General features: G+C 34.0%; 1 protein-coding gene across 1 annotated transcript; it reads right to left on the reverse strand.

The window, feature by feature from the left end:
- Positions 1-7,191: 7,191 nt before the first annotated feature.
- On the reverse strand, positions 7,192-11,273 carry LOC115443638. The gene is made up of 2 exons (XM_030169116.2): positions 11,045-11,273; positions 7,192-8,057 (listed from the first exon to the last, which is right to left on the reverse strand). Exons 1-2 carry the CDS (start codon positions 11,190-11,192, stop codon positions 7,492-7,494), a joined length of 714 nt encoding a protein of 237 aa, XP_030024976.1. The 5' UTR covers positions 11,193-11,273; the 3' UTR covers positions 7,192-7,491.
- Between the last annotated feature and the right edge of the window lie 8,365 nt (positions 11,274-19,638).

Here is a 19,638-nt window from a genome sequence, read left to right on the forward strand (position 1 = left end):
GCTTTTTAGTATAGAAAACATTTTTATTTATAAATACGTATTGTAGGTTATTCCGTGTACCTGAACGAAGCTGTAGGAACTTATTTTATACCAATGAAGTAATGAGTTTAATTTCCATACCTTGTGTAAATAAAAGGACACAAATTAGCTTTCCATTACATTCATTATTACGAAGAAAACATTATAAATACTTGATTATACGTCGGTGTATCGAATAAAGTTTTAGAATCGGGGCACATTAAATACATAAGGAGTATATTTGATTTGATTAAATCTTCAAGTATCGTTCTAAGAACAATATATAACCAACAACAAAGGCCCTGATGGATCAATTATTCTTACGACATAACCTGTCTTCCTTCAGAGCGCACAAAGAATATTCCGTAAGCGAGCATCGTCCTTTGAAATTCTTGCAGTGCAGAACATCTACAGGTTTCTTCTTCTGTTCTACAAATATTACGTGAAGCTTTGAGTTAAGATGTACGATCGTGCTTTAAATCTATTTGATTTGAATGAAACTCGACACGCGAAAACAAGTTAATTGACATATTATGCAGGTATAATAGATTAGAATTTAAATTGTTATCCCGCAAAAATTTATTCCGAAAAAAATATTTCACGTTAGTGGAGACGTCAGGATTTATTCCACACATCGTGATCACGGTTGAAAACACGGGCAAAATGTAATTTACTGTCGTGAGTTTCCATGCTATAAGAAATTACCATAGATTAGTCGAAAACAGCTAGTATCCGCCGGCAACCGCTTATCAACGGAAATTGTTTAAAAACTAATTAAATTACCATAGATTATTAACAAAAAACCATTAACCAGAAAAGCCGTAACAATAGCAAATTGTCGAACAAACAATTTAACTTGAAACCGACAAATACTGAGGTATCAATTGCATTTCGATGAAAATAACGAAACTGACAAGTATAAAATTCCGACCATATTTTTTACACTTAATTACAGGTTGCTTCACATATTTATATGTTTTTTTACTGCATATTGTTAACAGCCTGCACTGACAAAATACTAGAAAAATGGCACGAAATTCTTCAAAATAATTCGTAAGTATTTTTAAAGAAGCGCGATGATATTCCTGACCTTAAACAGTTAATTGGGTAAACCCTCGTTAAAACAGTCTAGCGAGCCACGGAGCTTGAAATTGTATAAAAAGGTAATTGCTTTTTGCTCGCCAATCTCCCCTTGGCTGAAGAACGTAATCCAGTCTCTTGCGACTTCATTAATCTTTTGTTGGAATAATTCAATGTGCCTTTTGGGTTTTTGCGTCTATTACTTTTACTTTTCAAAACGTTTTCTTATTAAGAAGAGGTTTTTATGTAAGCGTCAGCACCCACCGCCCGGGCGGTCGCAATTCTCAATGTCGTGTATATTTGAAAACAAACCTTGTTATGTTTGCAATAGTATTAAGTTATTTTTAGAAATGTTGTAAACCGTTCTTAGTTTAATTAAATATTGGAAATAGTTTTAGTTATTTTGTCATCTTGAATTTTATTGTTATTAGTATTGTTTAATTTAGGCTTGATTATATTGTTAGTTGTAAATGTTTTGGTCAAGTGCTATAAACTTTCATTAAACTTATAAGTAAATAAATAAAAGTCCTTATTTGTCCCCACCGAGTGTTGGAACAAATTAATAGAGAAATAAAAAAAATACGTAAATGATACACGCTGTAATTTATTAAAAACTGGCTAATTTTATTTCTGTAAAGATTTTCTTGCAAGCACAGCCGCGAACGAAAGCTAACGATTAAAATTAATGAGTAACAATTATTAATTGTGGTTAATGGACGTCACAACCGTTCATTAAAGCCGGTTCACACGAATTACGACAAATTGCAATATCACAAAATTTCATCAGATATAAATTAATTCTGCAATACGATTACAATAAAATCAGATTACTTACGTACACATAGTAGAACGATAATAAAAATCAATTGATACGTGAACATTTTTATCGTTTCCTGCTAGCGGTAGCGTGTTGATTTTATATTTCGTAGAATAGATATCATAGTAGCATTTACCTATTATATTTGTTACGATGTAATTAACTAAATGCATATATCTTATCTTAATACTCAATACACAAACAGGTCACAACAAGTTACCTTGTAAATATGCTAATTTAGTTTCCGTGAAATATTCTAAGTGATACCATGGCATATTTCTTTGACACTAAGCCTCGCGCAAACGTTGTCAATTGGTATTATTTGTTATTTCTGAAGCAACAGTCAGTTGCAGCAGAATGCTTCCTTCATTTATACGCGATGGAATTTAACTCATACACCTAAAATAAATACATTGTTTATACACCAAACATCGATTTAATGATACCATTTAATTAGGCACACGTTTTCCATTGAATTTGTATTATCGTTAACAAGAATCCTTGAAATTTAATTAAGTAGTTTAAAAAACTCAATCGTTATTTAAAAAAATATATATGTATATGTCGGAGGAAGCTATGTGTCCGGTTGATTGTTGTTTGTGTGCATAACGCACAATAATTGTTAATCTAATTTTATTTGATTTGTTACATTATTCTATTACTTAAAACCTTACGCCTTAGCCATAATGTAATAAAAGTTAATTTAAAAATTATAATTCACGAAACGGCCAATCAGAGCAAGGCACGTGCCTCGAGCGGGGTCGAGGCGCCATCTTTACTATTCAGGTAGTCCATGAGTGCTTTGGACATTCGTTGGAGGATTCATGATAGTGACTGATCGAGTTGGATCGTTGAGAATATTTGTTGGTTAAAGTAAGATCGGTGCCCTGGACCCGCTGCTCGGTCTTAATTGTCCACTTTTCTATCGTCATTATTGTAAAGTGACAAATATTGTTTAATTCAAATTAAAATATAAAGATATCTGTGATCATTGTGTTTTGTGTCGCATTTTACCCTGATGACGCCCACTAAGTCCGCAACCACTAATGACGATGTCGACAGGAATAATGCTTCCCCGACGTATATATCCTCGGCAGTATGTAATTGATGGCACTGTTTGATACTACATTAAAAACATGTTTACTAAGGAAAATTAACGCGAAAAGGAGAGAAACACGACATAAACGTTTTATTGCACTAATTATTATTATTTTACTTAGTAGTTAGATAAAAAATATCATTTACCTTATCACTATCATTCATCATGATATTAAATTCCATCACTACGATCTGGGCCCTTATTCTGTATGATAGTGTAAACGCGTAACGCGGCCGTGTCATGTTATCTTCGAGAAATGTGCGTGGAATGGTATTCTGTAAGCCAAATTTCTATAGTCCTAAACATGATGCGTTGTGTTACGTGCTTGTTACACACTGTCAAAATAACGTGCGGGATAGAGAATAAGTCCCCTGATGTAAAATATTGATTTATTGCGGCAAACCTTTCTGGTATTTCTTGTCTCCGCTATGAAGATACGGACACTGGCTTCCGACCGGGAATGACACTGTCATACTGAAAATCAATCTATATTTACTTTAGTGTAACCTATTCGAGTTAATACTAACTAAAACTTTTTAGGGAAAAAATATAAGATAAATCACGTGCTATGTAAATGTAACGCTGTACATGCAACGTATCATTAAAATGGTGCAATGATTAGTGCCTCACGTTTTACGTGGCGGAAACACATGTACTATGTAGGTATTATGGATATTCCTAATTAGACATACCGAGAGTACAGGTATCCATATTAGTGATTAATACGATGGTATCTGAACAATGGATAAGCATGTAATATCAAATAATGGAAGCGAAAACTTACGTTCTAATGTTTAGTAAAGTGAGGCGCAAACGTTGTTAACTTTTTACCGAGCAACGCTACACTACTATGAAACTGACAGTTGCTGAAGGTATCGATTCATGGTAACAAAGTCTGCGCAGCGTTTTATTTAATGTACCTAGTAACGTACCTATTTAATAAATTAGCAAAATTAAGTCTTTTGGAATCGTATGGTACCCCTTCAGTGGCAAAAGGAGACATTTTCCGAAAGGATACCCTATATAACAAGCACGTAGGTACTAATATGCATGAATGCGATTTGTAGGCCGTTCTGACAGCTAGATTCTATATAAAGGGAAGCCGGCAGGGATCGGGTTATATGGACCCTTTGCCACTGTACTCCTTGCCACCAATATCAGTTAAACTTTATTACTAAAGATATAAACTGTATGTCTATTTGTATCTGCCTTTATAAACAACAAAGGCAGTGTGAAAGTAAGATTAAAGCAGGCAGCACAATTATAAGACAGTCATATATGTTTTTCTATTGTGAAAAAAATCCATTATCTTATTTACATGGGAGAAGTGGGAGGGAGCAAGTGTCAGCGGCACCCACACTATAAACGTCTTTGCCCACCCTGAACAAGCTTTGCGCTTACAGGTGCCTTCGTGGTGTTGGCCTTTCATTGAATTCTGCTCCCCTTCACAACCTTACTATATAAAAATGTAACTTTAAGGATAAAATAAATCTAATGCAAAACTGACGTCTGCTATTGTTGTCGTTATTACGTGGCAACAGTAATTATAACACATGGAGAAGAATGACGGAAACGTCGATATAATATATTATGTAGTACGTATATGTCAATCAATAGCTCGAAAAAATTTTAATTCCCATAATTTCTAACGAGAAAACGTGTTCGATTTCGAATTTCTTTTGTTTTTTTTTTTGTTATTAATACTTATCTATATACTAACTAGTTTTGTTAATATAACAATTTATGACTACCTCAAAAACACATATTATTTTAAGTAGAACATAATGTGAGTTATAATTTTGGTATGTTTTATTATTTTTACTCACTGGTAACAATTTTTCTACTAGGCGAGGAAAAATTGTGGAAAAAATTCAAAACTCCGCGTTTTGGAACGCGGAATTGTTTGCGATATTTTTGATATTCCCAGCCAGCACGTGAGCGGGCTGCACATTGTCAATTAAAACGTACATGATACCTGAACTAGCGTTGACTGATTTAATTAAAAAATAAACTATCGAATGTAGAATTCCAATGCAACAATATTAGAATTCCGATATATCCGTTATGGCAATTGAGGTTGAGTTTTACAAAAATATTTTTTTTTTATCGTTCATGATTTTGCTTTATCTATGACTCCAAAAAGGAGGTTTGCACATTATCCCACCTCAGTGCCGAATCGTCGTAAAACATAATTTTAGCACATTATATATACATTTGACTTGTCGATTTCGCGACCGGCCGCCTGCCTAATATCTCTTTAAGGATCCAATCCCGGGCAAATCCAATGAAATTATTGTTCTTTTACCCTCATACATATTTTATACAAAACTAGCAATGAGCGTAGCTTCATGCTAGCAATAAGATTAGTTATCTATTGAATAGATATTAAAAACATCAATTTGTTTACATATTAAAACCTTTGTGTTATAGATTTTAATGCATTTGCGGGAGTCAGGACGTTTATTCGACTATGATAAAACTTTTTCACAGTGTGTACGTTTCTGCCATTATCAGAGTCACACGAGATAATATTTCGATAAACTGCTAAATAATAAGAAAGGGATTTGAGACTACAATCTACGTAATATTTGTTTTTTTATAGGCAATAATCACCTTATTGGTCTATACTTCTGCCCATAGTCTAGTGGAAGAATATTAGTTTTGTGACCCTGAGGTTTGTGTTCAACTTTCAGGGCAGAAAACATTTTTTGTGATCTGAAAAAACACATTAGACTTTTTCGGGATTGTAATTTGCGTCCAATATGGCGATATGTTCACCTTATACGAGGCCTTAATGAGCTTGAAAACGTCTGTGGAGTAAATTCGCAGAACTCTGGGAATAAATGAGTGGGTTTTGAAAATAATTATTTACAAAATATCTAGTATTATTTGAAAATAATACCAGACATTTTGTACATACTATAAGGTACAAAAATAGCACTTTACAATAAGTTACCCGAACCAAAGATGTAACATAAAATTACTATTAAAATAACGTTTTTGAAATCAAGCTTTTATTCAAGTGCTCTATATGGAGGAAAATATCCTTTAATTGGAATCAATCTTTGTTTCATACTATGTAGAGATAGAGGCTTGTTGTTAGCGAAATTTACATTTCTCATGATAAAGTTATACAATAATTACACAAATAAGTCTTGCGACAAACTTTTATCTCAATAGGATTTTAGGCACTATGTTCTTAATGGACGAATATGTGGTTTCATCTAGCCTAGTTGGGTATGGAACGGACTGCCGAAACTAATGTCCGCAGGTTCGAATCCCAAGGGCACACACCTCTGACTTTTCTAAAAAATTATGTGTGTATTCTTTGTGAATTACCTGAGAAGTTCTTTATAGAAATTTTGAGATATTATACATGTGATTTCATTTATTAATTCAATGTCAAAATGTCCCTGTATGTATAGTAGTTCTAATCCCCAGTTATCCCTTATTGCAGGTCTAGCAGCGCCAATAATTAAACATAAGAATTTATTCTCGTGAAAATGAAAAGGTCATATTTCATGAATGCTACTCACACAATCTGCATTATAGCGTATATTTGTAGCACACTTTCAACAAATAAAACGTGCAAGCAATGTTTAATGTAGCGACCATCTTTATAATGGGCAGCATACATTTCAACGAGTCTGGGTTGTTTTTAGTTCCTAAGAACTTCGAAATGCGGGTTGAGTAAATAGAATATGTTTTATTTATTTTTTATTTTATTCCTTTGAATTGAGACGAGCCTGCTGTTCGCCTAATAGTAAGCGATACGACCGCTCATATACAGTAGAAACACCATCCAATAAATGAATTACAAAGTATTGTTTGGTATTCCATCGCGCTCGCCATCCTGAGACAAGAGATGTTAAGGCTTATTATGTCCAGTAGTTACACTGGCTAAAATGCCCTTCAAACCGGAACACAACAGTGACACACTGCTGCTTGGTGGTAGAAATAGGCATTGCGGTAGTACCTACCCAGATGGACTCTCACATATGAGAGACCTATCACCAGCAAGGTGCGTATTTAGAGTGCATTTATTTATTGTTAATTATTAGATAATGGTCTACCAAAGCTTTATTAGACTTATTTTCAAAGGTATTGTTTTGAAGGTTTTAAATGAGGGCAATTCCTTAAAAGAAAAAACAAAAATAAGCAATCGAAATAAAAGTAACTTTCGGCTTTATTGCAGTTTAATAAACTCTCCCTAGACGTTTCAAAAAATATATATAATTGTAAAAAAATTGGTAGACATTGTAACGTTGAAATTTTCGGACGACCTACACCTCAGTCCACCTCGTGACCATGAAGGCTGCAGTCTTCAAAACGTCGAGACAAAATTAAAATACAAAAAACCGCGATAAAACCCGAAAACCAGTTTTATTACGATGTCGAACTTTCGCGTAAACAAAATAAATCATTATAAAACAAGAAAAACATAAGTTGCAATAATTTATTAATAGCCCATTACATTTTAACTTTTACTAGTATCTGAATATTTAATATTCTCGATAAGATCTATTACGCCTCTTTGGAAAGCAAAATATTGTCGCTCCGTCATAGACCTTAAGTGGGGAAGTAAACTTTTTACGTAAAGTTCGTACGAGTCTCCGTTATTTAGGTCACTTTCAATAGACTCAGTAACATTTTCCACATGGCTATTATCAGCTTCATTCATGCAATGTTTATTTGAATTCCTCTTTAACTTTGCTATTTTCTTTCTATGAGTTGTTTCCTTTCGTGTATTTAAATATTGATTATGTGGAATCTTTGAGCCATTGATATTCTCAGTTTCTGTTTCTTCCTCGTCTTCTTCATGTTTCAAATTGGCTTCGATTTGTCCATCACTAATGTAAACTTCTATAGGTTGGTTTGGAGAAGAATTTATAGCATCTTCATCATATCTGAATCTAATGAACGGATTTAAAAAGGCCAAATAGGGGGCCAAGTAATATTCTTTTTTCGGGCCATCTTTAGTTGGATGAAGACTTCGGATGTAACTTGATCTAGTAGATCTCCATTTAGTTTTGCAGTCAATAGCTGTAAAGCAAAAGCAATTTTAATATTTAACTCATAGTACACATTTCCTTTCGTTAATAATAAGGCATTGAGCAGTAGATACGTTTTCATTTACTTATTTGGATATAAATAGGGAATAACTTAATTAGTATTATGGTTATAAGTAATGTTCTGTCACACTTATGAAATATGAATTTTATAAAAAAAGCTTTTACTACATAAACTTCGACTAGATATGGGCCTTATCAAATATTTATTCTATAAGAGGAGTTTGAATGGTTTCCGAAAATTATCTTAGAAACTCAGTTTAATATTAAATAATATTATATACGATGAAAGCTTTTACCACGATTCGCGACGTGAACTACAAGAGTTCATTATTTTAACATCTGTCGTCGCTTTTTGAATGAACATTTAAAACTAGCTTGGAATCGTGTTTCCCTTTAACAGAAAGATCCTATGGCCGAACCGGCACGGAGCATTATTAAATTGTAATTCCTGTGAATTCTTTATTGTAAGTCGAGAGCAGCGTGTTGGTTCCAGGAAAGACTTGAGGTTAAAGAACTTATTTCCTCATAAAATACCTAGTGCCACTTACAGTGAGTCCGGGAAAGATTTGGGGTTAAAGAATTAATTCGCTCATAAAATACCTAATGTCCACTTACAATGAGTATTAGTAAAATCATGTGAAATTAATAACTAAGTATGGTGAGCTCTGTCAATCTTAAAAAAGAAAAAATCATAAGAAATATATCAATTTATTATATTACTTTACTCACAAATTTCCTTAGCCCCGTTTTAAATACCTGTATAGATTTACAATCTTTTATTTCGTTTGGTAGATCATTTTGAGTTCTGTACCTTCAAACATCATATTTCTTTTGCCAAAATATCTGCTGTCTTAATTTAATTTTGTTAATGATCCTTAGATTGTTATGGAATATACTTTGTAAATAAATATCTGACTGTATTTTATTACTTAGTCTATTCTAATTATTATTATACCAAAGATATAAAAAGTAAATAAATAATAAATTAAAATCGCTTTCATTATATAAGATTTATGACATTCAATAAATAAAACAGCGAAACTTTAAATCATGGTGATATGTCCAAAATTTTAAATGAAATGAATACATAAATTGTATCTTTAATTCAAAATCTAATAATTAACTACAAATTTTGAAGATTTTGTTAAAGATTGTGCGTTAACTCAAGCGATTGGCACGTTAAATTCGTTGACAAATTAGTGTAGACGAAGCCTTTCTAGCTAACAACTTCCTATCTTGCCGACTGTATACGCCTTTATTCATGAGACATTGACGTAGTATCTATTCAATTAGTTTCCTAAAGTCAGATGAAAACCTATCTACCTAATAATCTTCCTGAGGCCACGCTGCCGTCCACGCTGCCGTCCATCCCAGGGGTCATCACAATGTGCGAGATGTGCACAACGTATAACACAATCTAACTAAGTACTAACAATGGTGAGCACAATCTAACTAACAATGGTAGCTCGCAGGATAACCGCAACTACTGACTACGCGTTTACGTATAAGCGATTGACGTATCCAATTAGTTTCCTAAAATTTTATTCAAAGCTTATCTATAAAACACCATCTAACTAACAATGGCAGTTCGCTGGTCAACCGCAACTGCTGACTACGCCTTTATACAGAAGCCATTGGCGTTCCAATCACTTGCCTAAAAAGTAAGTTGGAAGCCTACCTATAACGTGTGTTGAATTTTGTGATTTAGCCAACACTGACAGCTCGAAAGACAACCGCAAGTCACAACTGCTGTCGACGCTTTTATGCATAAGCCATTGGCATTCCAAATAGTTGCCTAAAAAGTAAGTTGGAAGCCAATCTATAACAAAAAATCTAGCCAATACTAGCAGCTCACTGGTCAACCACAACTGCTGACAACGCGTTTATACATAAGCCATTGGCGTTCCAATCACTTGCCCAAACAGTAAGTTGGAAGATTCGGTCAACAATACTGTGGTACTGTTGATCAAAGATTGGAAACCTTCCACATGTATGTTGAATTTTGTGATTTAGCCAACAATGGCAGCTCGGAGGACAACCGCAAGTCACAACTACTGACTATGCGCTTACGCACGAGCGATTGGCAGTCATAGGACGTGTGACCGCAGACGTGCCGACATTTTCGGAAGCAAATTCATACGAAATCGATAGAGGTAGTAGGTAACTGCGCTTACTATAGCGATGTAGGCATCCTAACAAGCTTCCTGGTAATGTGAAGGTGAAACAATGTAGATTTAGCAGTTATCCTTTATCGTATTGTTTTACGAAGACTGTTCATTGCGGTTATTTTAGTTTTCGTTTTACAGCGAATTTCGAGACAAATCGGTATTCGGTTTCACTACGTACTTAAAAGGAACAAAAAAAAAATCAAGATAGTTTCATTTGTTTTGTGTTGCAAATAAGTCGTATACCATAAATGACAATGGTTGTGTTGTGAGTTGATTTAGATATATAATTCAGTTTTTATTTCAATTCATTTAGGGCAACATAATATTATGTTTTATAGCTTGTCGCTGCACTTATACGTATTTATTTTACTTTAAAGTCATAAATTACCTATTCCCATATATCAATAAAAAACACGATACAAAACTATTATCAATTAGAAAATGTTTATAGACACATATATAGGTCGCATAATTACACGACTAATAACATTAAACAACTAATATACTACAAACCACAATAATGCAAATCGTACTTACAAGCGTTGTTTGTTTACTAAAATAATGCATAACACCGTCCACGTTGTGACGTCACAACGCAAACTCATGAGTATAGATAGGCATGCGGACCGCTCGATCATGCAGTCACTCTGCAACGTGGCGCAGCGCTGTTTCGCTGTGATGTCCGCTTACAACCAACACGGTGGATCGATGTAGTTCGAATGTTCCAAATTCAAATTCAAAAGTGTAACCTTGAATTCTGTTTGTGGCATAAGAGTTGTACTTTACTTACCACTTTCGTGTAATTTCTTTGCAATTTCAGCCCATGCCGTCTCCGTTGCGTGTTTGTTGACATAATCAATATTGCCACAGTCGTACAAACACGGATGTGACTCAACTTCTTTAATAAATTCGATCAAAAAATTCAGATCGTCTTTCATTGTGATGCGTGACGCGGCGCACTCGTGTCGTACCGCACAAGGGACTGAAGTTTGCTGCACGCCGCAGTGTTGCTAGCCTCGAGCTGTATTTTCCCAAATTGCAGTAAACCGCAATGATAATTTCCGAACAATTTATTCTTAAATAATAAAGAAATGAACTGGTTTGAATTATGAAAAGACAAACATAACAATATTGAAATGTATATTATGAAAAAAATTTAGTATTTTTTTAGTATATGCATTATATGCGTGACAAATATAGTAAATATAAAGTATTCAAGCTAAGGCAAAAAGTGAACATAACTGACTGTTTCGGGAATTGTACTTAATTTTATACCTATTTATTACTTGTGTGTATTTTGTGCCGGATATAAATTTAATCTTGTACTTACATATTAAAGTTTTTTATGTCTATGAATGCAATACGTATTGTTTAAATAAGTTGACGAAAATGTTCAAAGCTAGTCAGTCAGTCATTAGAACCCCAAAACTCATCACAAACAAGAAGTTAGTAAAATAATTACATTCAGGTAGACGGTAAAAAGAGTTTGAATATGAATATACCCAATGAATTCGTTATCGATATTGAAATTCACTCTGACCAATCACTGAAAATGTAATACAGACAAAAATTGTACCCATTATACAAAAAATTGTTTTCTTTATATTATGTTTGTATAATAATTTCATTTATTTAACGCTGTCCTTTGAAAATAATGGCTTATAACATAAATAAATTCCTAAAATGTTCCTAAATTTAGGGAAAATTACCCCGAGTGGTGGACACTGGCGCGCCGCTCGACTGACGCAAGTGTCGCGGCCGGCGTGGAGCGCGGCGCGTGACGGTTTGTAAATATTGCAGGTGTAACAAATCATTGGCACGTGTGGTGCGAATGGATAACATACAATAATAATACGAGGACTTATCAGTTTGTTTTTTTTTAATATCGTTCATAATACAACAACTTATTGTGTATAACTTTAAACAGACAATAAACCAAAGTAATTATTTTGAGGCGAATGCGATATATCGTCCTAGTAGTTTCCGCCTTACTTACCTAAAATATATTTTAGAGTATTTTTTCTACCTATACATTTTCAAAGAATTTAACATCAGCATTAGTCTATTCATAGTATTTCTAAGCGCGTGACAGAATTATGTATCTTGTTCAATTTGTTATTCACGCAAAATGTTCGGCATCCGCACCGTTGGTACTCCTGCGTTCTACCGTATACGTAATGTAGAGACGCATTGCATTGTTTACGTGTGCGTGACACACACAGTAGCGCCGCGCTGCGTCGCATTCCCGCCATCACTACAAATGTATCATACGTCACGCAACATTGTCACAAACCACAAACCCTACGTTTAGTGCGTTCGAAATCTTTGTTTTAATTTAGACTTCATTAATTTATATGATTAATGTTAGATAGTGGAATCGAGGGCTTCAATACAAAAGAGATAGAGAGAAATAAGACAAATTTCCAAGGAAATGTACTTGTATGTTAATAATATGGTAATGGGTTCATCGGGAAGCCATATTACCACTGTAACTGCCTATATCATCTTGAATAAATAAGAGAACTAAATAAATACTCTACTCTTAAGCAATTTGTAAAAACTTACAATTTATTTACGTGGGTCCAGAGTATTTTTCATTTCCTGGTAGGATCTGTGCGATGGTTACGCACACATCAGATAACACTATAATTGTTATTGCCCTTCTAGTCAGTTTGAACACTCCCCTTCGGCTCTCGAACGTCCTTACTGACCGCACGTCACGCAAAAGCAAAGCCGTTAATACGCAATAGTTTCTGTGCGACAGTACACGATCGAGCTAGTCCTTCCATATTGTAGCCATGAGGTTACAAAATGACTATAATTAATAATAGCTCCACCAAATAAATCAATTTAATACGCAACTTAAATCATATGATAACAGATTATCAACGAAATGATAATTATTGCATATTCTCTGAAAAGGGTTAATCTATTTCCTAGAAAATTGAATTTATTATTTGTGACAATTTAATTAGATCCGTATAGATATAAACCTTATTACATAGTGATAACTTTGTCTTCACAGTTCACACCTAACATAATTGAAATTCTATAATATATAACTAATCGAAGTGTAATCTCATAGCTCTATGTGAATACTATTATAGGTTTTAAAGAGAATTGACTGCGGTATATAGTCTCAACATTTACCAGTATATTGAGGGATACAGTATCTTTAGCCTGATAACTGGTTGGAAACGTAAAGCCTGTTCTCTCTAACAATTGTAGGGATTAAGACATAAAGTCTCTATCTGTTATCATCATAAACAAACAGAACGTACTATCTTGCAAACGTGGGAGACATCGTGCATACAGTGGCTATCCTGTTCTATAATCCTCGACAGGCTTGCAAGAGCGTATTAGGCTAGATATGTGTCTGTCTACATCGAAAGAGAAGACTATTCGCACATATGCATTGTCCCTTTTTACAGTGTGGTCAGTTTTGTTAGGATATAATATTTTGTAACAGTATAGCACATCCCAACCAAAGCCAACTATGCAGCCATTTGTTACGCCATGCCACGAAGGTTGAATGCCGCATCTTTCACTCGAGCCAGCCAGAAGTATCAACATTGCCTACGGTCTGCCGTTGATTGCCAACTGTTAAATTACGGGTATAAATACCCGATGCATTAGTTTCAATGGACATTCAATTGTGTGCACCAGTATAAGGCGGAACGCTGTCCATCTAATAAAATATAATAACTAAGTCATTTGCATTTATATTCCATCCTTTTAATTTGTTTGTTTCTATAAAAAAAGTAAACTATATTAGTTATCGTTTCAGTGTATTGTCAAATAATGTGATGAATAAGGATTTTAAATTATTGTCAAACCATACCATTATCATTATAGCGATAATTACCTTTAAAATCATATTGTTTGCGTTTCTAAGAAACACTTCAGTTACAGCGCATAAATGTCATTAATATCAAATACAAATAACGTCTAACGATCTTATTTGCGTCTAATTTAAAATTTTGTAGGCAAAAAGATAACGCGCTTTCGAAGAAATGTAGGTAAGCCATTGCCATTCTATTTCAGAGAACTCTGTTATTTTCCTCATTATCTACGATGGCCGCGATCACAACATATTCCTTCGTGTTCTTAACAATGCGATAGTCAACAAGGTGAACGAATTTTGACACTTGAAGCGGTCGGGTGAAACCAGGTCAAGAGTTTATAGTTTTCCACGAATACACGTCGCTGTCTGAAAATTTATACTTTCTAACAAGTTGAAAGAGAATATGCGTTTCATGCTCGGTGTAAACAAAAACATGGATTTCCCGCGATATTCGCGTGCCTAAATCTGGACCAGTTCGCGAGAATACGATCATTTAAATTCCAGACTGTCTTAACACATTTTCTTATAATCAGTTCAATAATGTTTACATTTGGGTAAATAACATGTAACTTTTATGTTTCTATGGAAAAATATATAAATATTTATTAAGTCTAAGTAGTTTGCGAATGTTCAATATATTACAATGAGTGTGTTTCCCATTACTAGATATCTATATTATTTAAAATATTTACAACTACGACAGTCCGTTAAAGATAGCTGTAATTAAAAAATAATGATTTTAAAAGAAAGTAAATAAAATCAGAATAAATGTAATAACAAAAAAGCGTAAGAAAAAATGCCAATACCGAACTCCAATTCGTAGAATAACAGCTTCAAGTACAATGGAGCACTTTCACTCGCATAATACTTTAACATTTGTAAAAGAAACGAGGCTATTCCGAGCTGTTATTACAGTCGACCGTTTTTAATAATGTGCACCTGTCAAAGGCAGGATGCTACATGAAATTGTGAATACCATCTTCACAATTATCTAGGATACGGTATACTTAAAGTATTCCGTACAGAGCTCAGATAATGGGATGCTATTTCTCTGGTTTCTCATACTAGGTACTTAAGTAATCGTGGGCACTAAAATAACAGATATTAAAATGTCAATGCATAAAGGATATTGGTATACAGACTCGTGTTAGTATTCAGACTACGCAAAATTAAAGTAGAAAGCTAAAAGCATTCTTAGTAAAACGTTCTACTGAGGTAAAAAAATGGTACCGACCGTTATGATTACGAAATTGTAAACATCGTAACAGGAAACCGCGCGTCACGCCACAAGAAACTAAAAATAATAATAAAACAACCGAGTGTTTCAATTTCTATGTAACAGGGAACAAAAAGAAATTAAAATTATAAGTACTTAGTATCTATTGATTACGCATTTTAAAACATATTTTATAACCTACTTATATTATAAATGCGAAAGTTGTGATGGACGTATGTATGTTTGTTCCTCTTTTACGAAAAAACTACTGAACGGATTTGTATGAAACTTTACAGTAATATTGGATATACATCAGAATAACACATAAGCTACAATTTATCATGATTTTGTGTAATTTGGTCATAATATAACGATACATATCAAGTAAATTGGAAAAAACATGATATCTTGGCGTACGCTGCCTAAACCGTTAGAGTTAAACAAAGCTACTATGACCAAAATAGTGATTATCTGAAAATCTACTGAATGGTTTTTTATGAAGTTTCGTATGGAGAGAGTTGATCATGTAAAGGTTATGTAATACTTTCTATCCCGGGAAAATATATAGCGGGACTTTTATGTTATATAAATATTAAATTTCTAATTTAAGCACCTACTTAATCATACATCATATAAGTACTTTCATACATATTCATCTCTAGGAATAAAATCAGGCTTCAATAAAATTCATCTTTTTGTCAGCGCGTAAATAAATTGCCAACAGATAAAACCAATCTCGTATCAAACGCACTCCCAATAATTGCCTCCCGGCAAAAGCTTTTAGTATTAATTTCATTTTCCGCTTTGTGGCTTATATGGTAAAGTAGTCGACTGTTCATTTACTTATACACTACGAGTTTTATAATTATATTGCTACATTCATAGGTTTTTAGCTCATTTTATTTAGGCAACATTTTTTTATTATACTAGTGAATGATGAGACGAGCAAGTCACTCGTCGGATGGCCTCACGAGCGCTCATAATCTAAAATCACCGTCCGAACTTTGAACAATGCACTGTGTGGCACTGTACAGTATACGTCACCCTGAAACGTTAGATGTTAAGCCTCACAATGACTAGAATGACCTTCAAACCGGATCACAAAAGTGCTTGTAAAACTGCTAGGCGACAGAAATAGACATTGCGGTAGTATCGAAATAGGAAATAAGTGTGCAATGAAACACGAGCCAATGCATTCTCACCTAGACAATTGTTTCTAAGATCCGCTAATATTGTGGTTCGACTGTGGCATTTCTGAGATCAAATTTGTCCTTTGTACCTCCTGATAATATAACACGATACAACCCAAAGCATTAGTCCTAAGTAAATGTCACAAGAAAGGTTACCTTCATGACTTTAGTAAAATTACTGTGACCTAAATTTCCCGGGAAAACTTATATTTCGCAGTAATTCGATTTCCACTGATGCTTTCTCAGTAGAGGCACATAGTTATCACGAGTATTTACATCACCGATCCTGCATCTCGATAGTTCAGCATTAATGCTGTCAAGTGGGCTTTAGGTGTGGGTTTGGATTAACTACGTTCAGTGTAAATACAGAGTGCATTCACGTTTATATACTGTATTTACTTGTGCCTTCGTTCCGGAGGAAATATTGATCTGAGAAAACCTTCTGTGGCTTTTCTGGGATATAAATGGATATATATCCAACAAGCAATTTGTGATCCATTTGTCAACATATTCCGAAACTCATATTTAAAGTATTAGAACTTAACATATAAAAACTATGAGTGAATACCTACTCGTCGAATTTCGGCCTCTGCGACCAATCTCAACAGACCCGTCAGGTACGTAGTTGATATTATAATGCTAAAGTGCGTGCACAGTGAACAGGTAGACTCTCTGTTCCTTCACTCTCATTAGGAGACGACAAGTCAATATACCTGGAGGGATTACAGGCGCAGGACTGGTTTTTCTAAAAATATCAATAAAACTACACTAACCAGTTATAAGAATGACACTAATATAGATCTGGAGAAACCAAAATTGACAAAATGAGTATAAAATTTATTTAAGTCTCTGGTATGAATGAATCCTCCTAGCCGAATTTCGCCCACGGTGGCCAATTTCAACGAAGATCAGCCAAATACGCAAGAGCTAATATAATAGTGCGCAATACACAGGTGCACTCTCTGTTTCTTCACTCTCATAGTCCGGTCAGACGGCAATCCGATATGACCGGAGAGGGATCAGTTCAGTTCAAATCGGAATCATAACTTCCTGTGTCCTAGTTCCCACTACAACCAATTTTGGTTAAGACAACATACGTCAATCGGAGTGATAAAGCTGTCGTTTATACTTCAAAACTCATTGAAAAACCAGCTTCAAGTCTCAGAAACTTCAGTTCAAACCTTGAAATTCACCCAAAGGATTCTATTATAATTTATTATTATGATTAAGTTATTGTACTTCACATTTCTCAGCTTCTACGATGCCTTGGTTAACAGCGCTACGTAATACTTGTATGCATCATGACTCCGACCTTAAATAATTTACATGCAATTTTTATTCCACAGAAATAGTAATCAAGGTAATTTATATATCTTCGAAAAGAACCTACTAAAATAAATAATTTAATTTTAAAGACCTCACATTTTAGGATTTTTATAATTTAATTTTAAAATTGAACGCTTCTGAAATATAAATGTTGCTACATTGAAACGCTCCCAAAAAAAGTAATGACGTAAAAAAATTCCACGGGACATGAATTGAATGTTCTTTGCGAATATCGAAGCAGAGTTACCGCGCATGACATTTTTTTTTTATTTTCTCTTTCTATCCACGAATGACAATAACTTATGGCGATACCTCAAGGTCCATTTTCATACATTTTGTTTCACCTTTAATCTGGGTAACTAAACAAGTATTGGCAAGTAAAGAATTTAAATTCACGTCTAGTTAGTGATTAGTTCTCGCAGTTGAAAGAAAAACGTAAAAATAATTAATAATCATGGATATTTCTGCCTTTAAAATTTCGTCATATTAAATTTTTGGACCTTGAGGTATCGCCTTAAGTAAAAAATTAAATTGTAGATATCTATTCCACCTCCTTTGATGAATCAATGAAGTTATTTTTATAAGTTATTCAGCCACAACAATTCTTTCCTATTTATATAAATGGATGGGCCTAAAATTAAATTAAATTAGTCCACCTGGCTAGCCTAGTACGGATTGGTAGACTTTACATACCCTCAAAATTCTGACAGAGTCTAACTTCACAGGTATGCAGGTTTTCTCACGATGTTTTCCTTCACCTTTAATCAAGCGATAATTCACAAAGATAATTCACATATGTTTAAAAAACGGTTAGACTTGTGTCCACAAGTTTTGAACCTGCGGACATTCGTCTTGGCAGTCCCTTCCACAACCAATTAGGGTATCACCGCTTACTAACCTAAAATTACTTTTATAATAATTCCAAGCTCTAAATTTTGCTACTTTCTTATACAATAAGTTTGAGGTTGTTTGGAATTTCTTCGAAATAAAGAACCAGCGCCCATACAAAAAGCGGACATGTCTTTTATTTCTTCAAACATGCCACTTTTATTAAAAAAAAAAAAGCTTAGTAATTACATTCCGTACAACAACTTAAAATTTCTTTTTCCATTTATGTTACATTTCTGCTTGGTCACATAAATAGAAAGTAGATAGAACGTAATAGGCTGTCACTACAGGCTAACCGCTAAACTATCAATATAAGAAGGCGATCCAATTAAGAGCTTTTATTTTTATACAAAGATAATTGTTCTTCATGATAATGCAGCAAATTTATTAAATTGGAGCATTCGTAAAGTGAATCCACGCCATGCTCTGAAGTCATCCCATTGTTTCCCTTTATTTCTATGTAATTCGACGTCATTTGTGCCGCCAGCCGTGTACGGAAACCTAATATGCGTTAAATAATGTTCCTCGAATAGTGAACGTACCTATATGATGTGGGGAATAAATTACTGATACGATATATCAAATAACCGTGTGATTTATCTCCATTGTACAAGGATCAGCTGTTTTGTCGCTCTACCGACCGTATGGCGCCAAATTATTAAGGATTGTTAACGATCCGTCTCCAAAACACTCCAATTTTATCGTAAGGCTTGACGCATATGAATGGTTTTTTTTGTCAGTCTTATTTAATTTAATAAAAATGGTTCAAGATCGTGGGAATATATAAATAAGTCAATAGCTTTTAATATACTTAAAAAAAACATTAAAAAACTCACTTATTTGACGTTTTATGACGTCGGCACTCTTTAAATATCATACGGACATCATTGATCATAGCTATCAACTTTGGAATAGTGAAA

The sequence above is a fragment of the Manduca sexta genome, chromosome 12, assembly GCF_014839805.1.
Source record: "Manduca sexta isolate Smith_Timp_Sample1 chromosome 12, JHU_Msex_v1.0, whole genome shotgun sequence".
NCBI classification, from domain to species: domain Eukaryota; kingdom Metazoa; phylum Arthropoda; class Insecta; order Lepidoptera; family Sphingidae; genus Manduca; species Manduca sexta.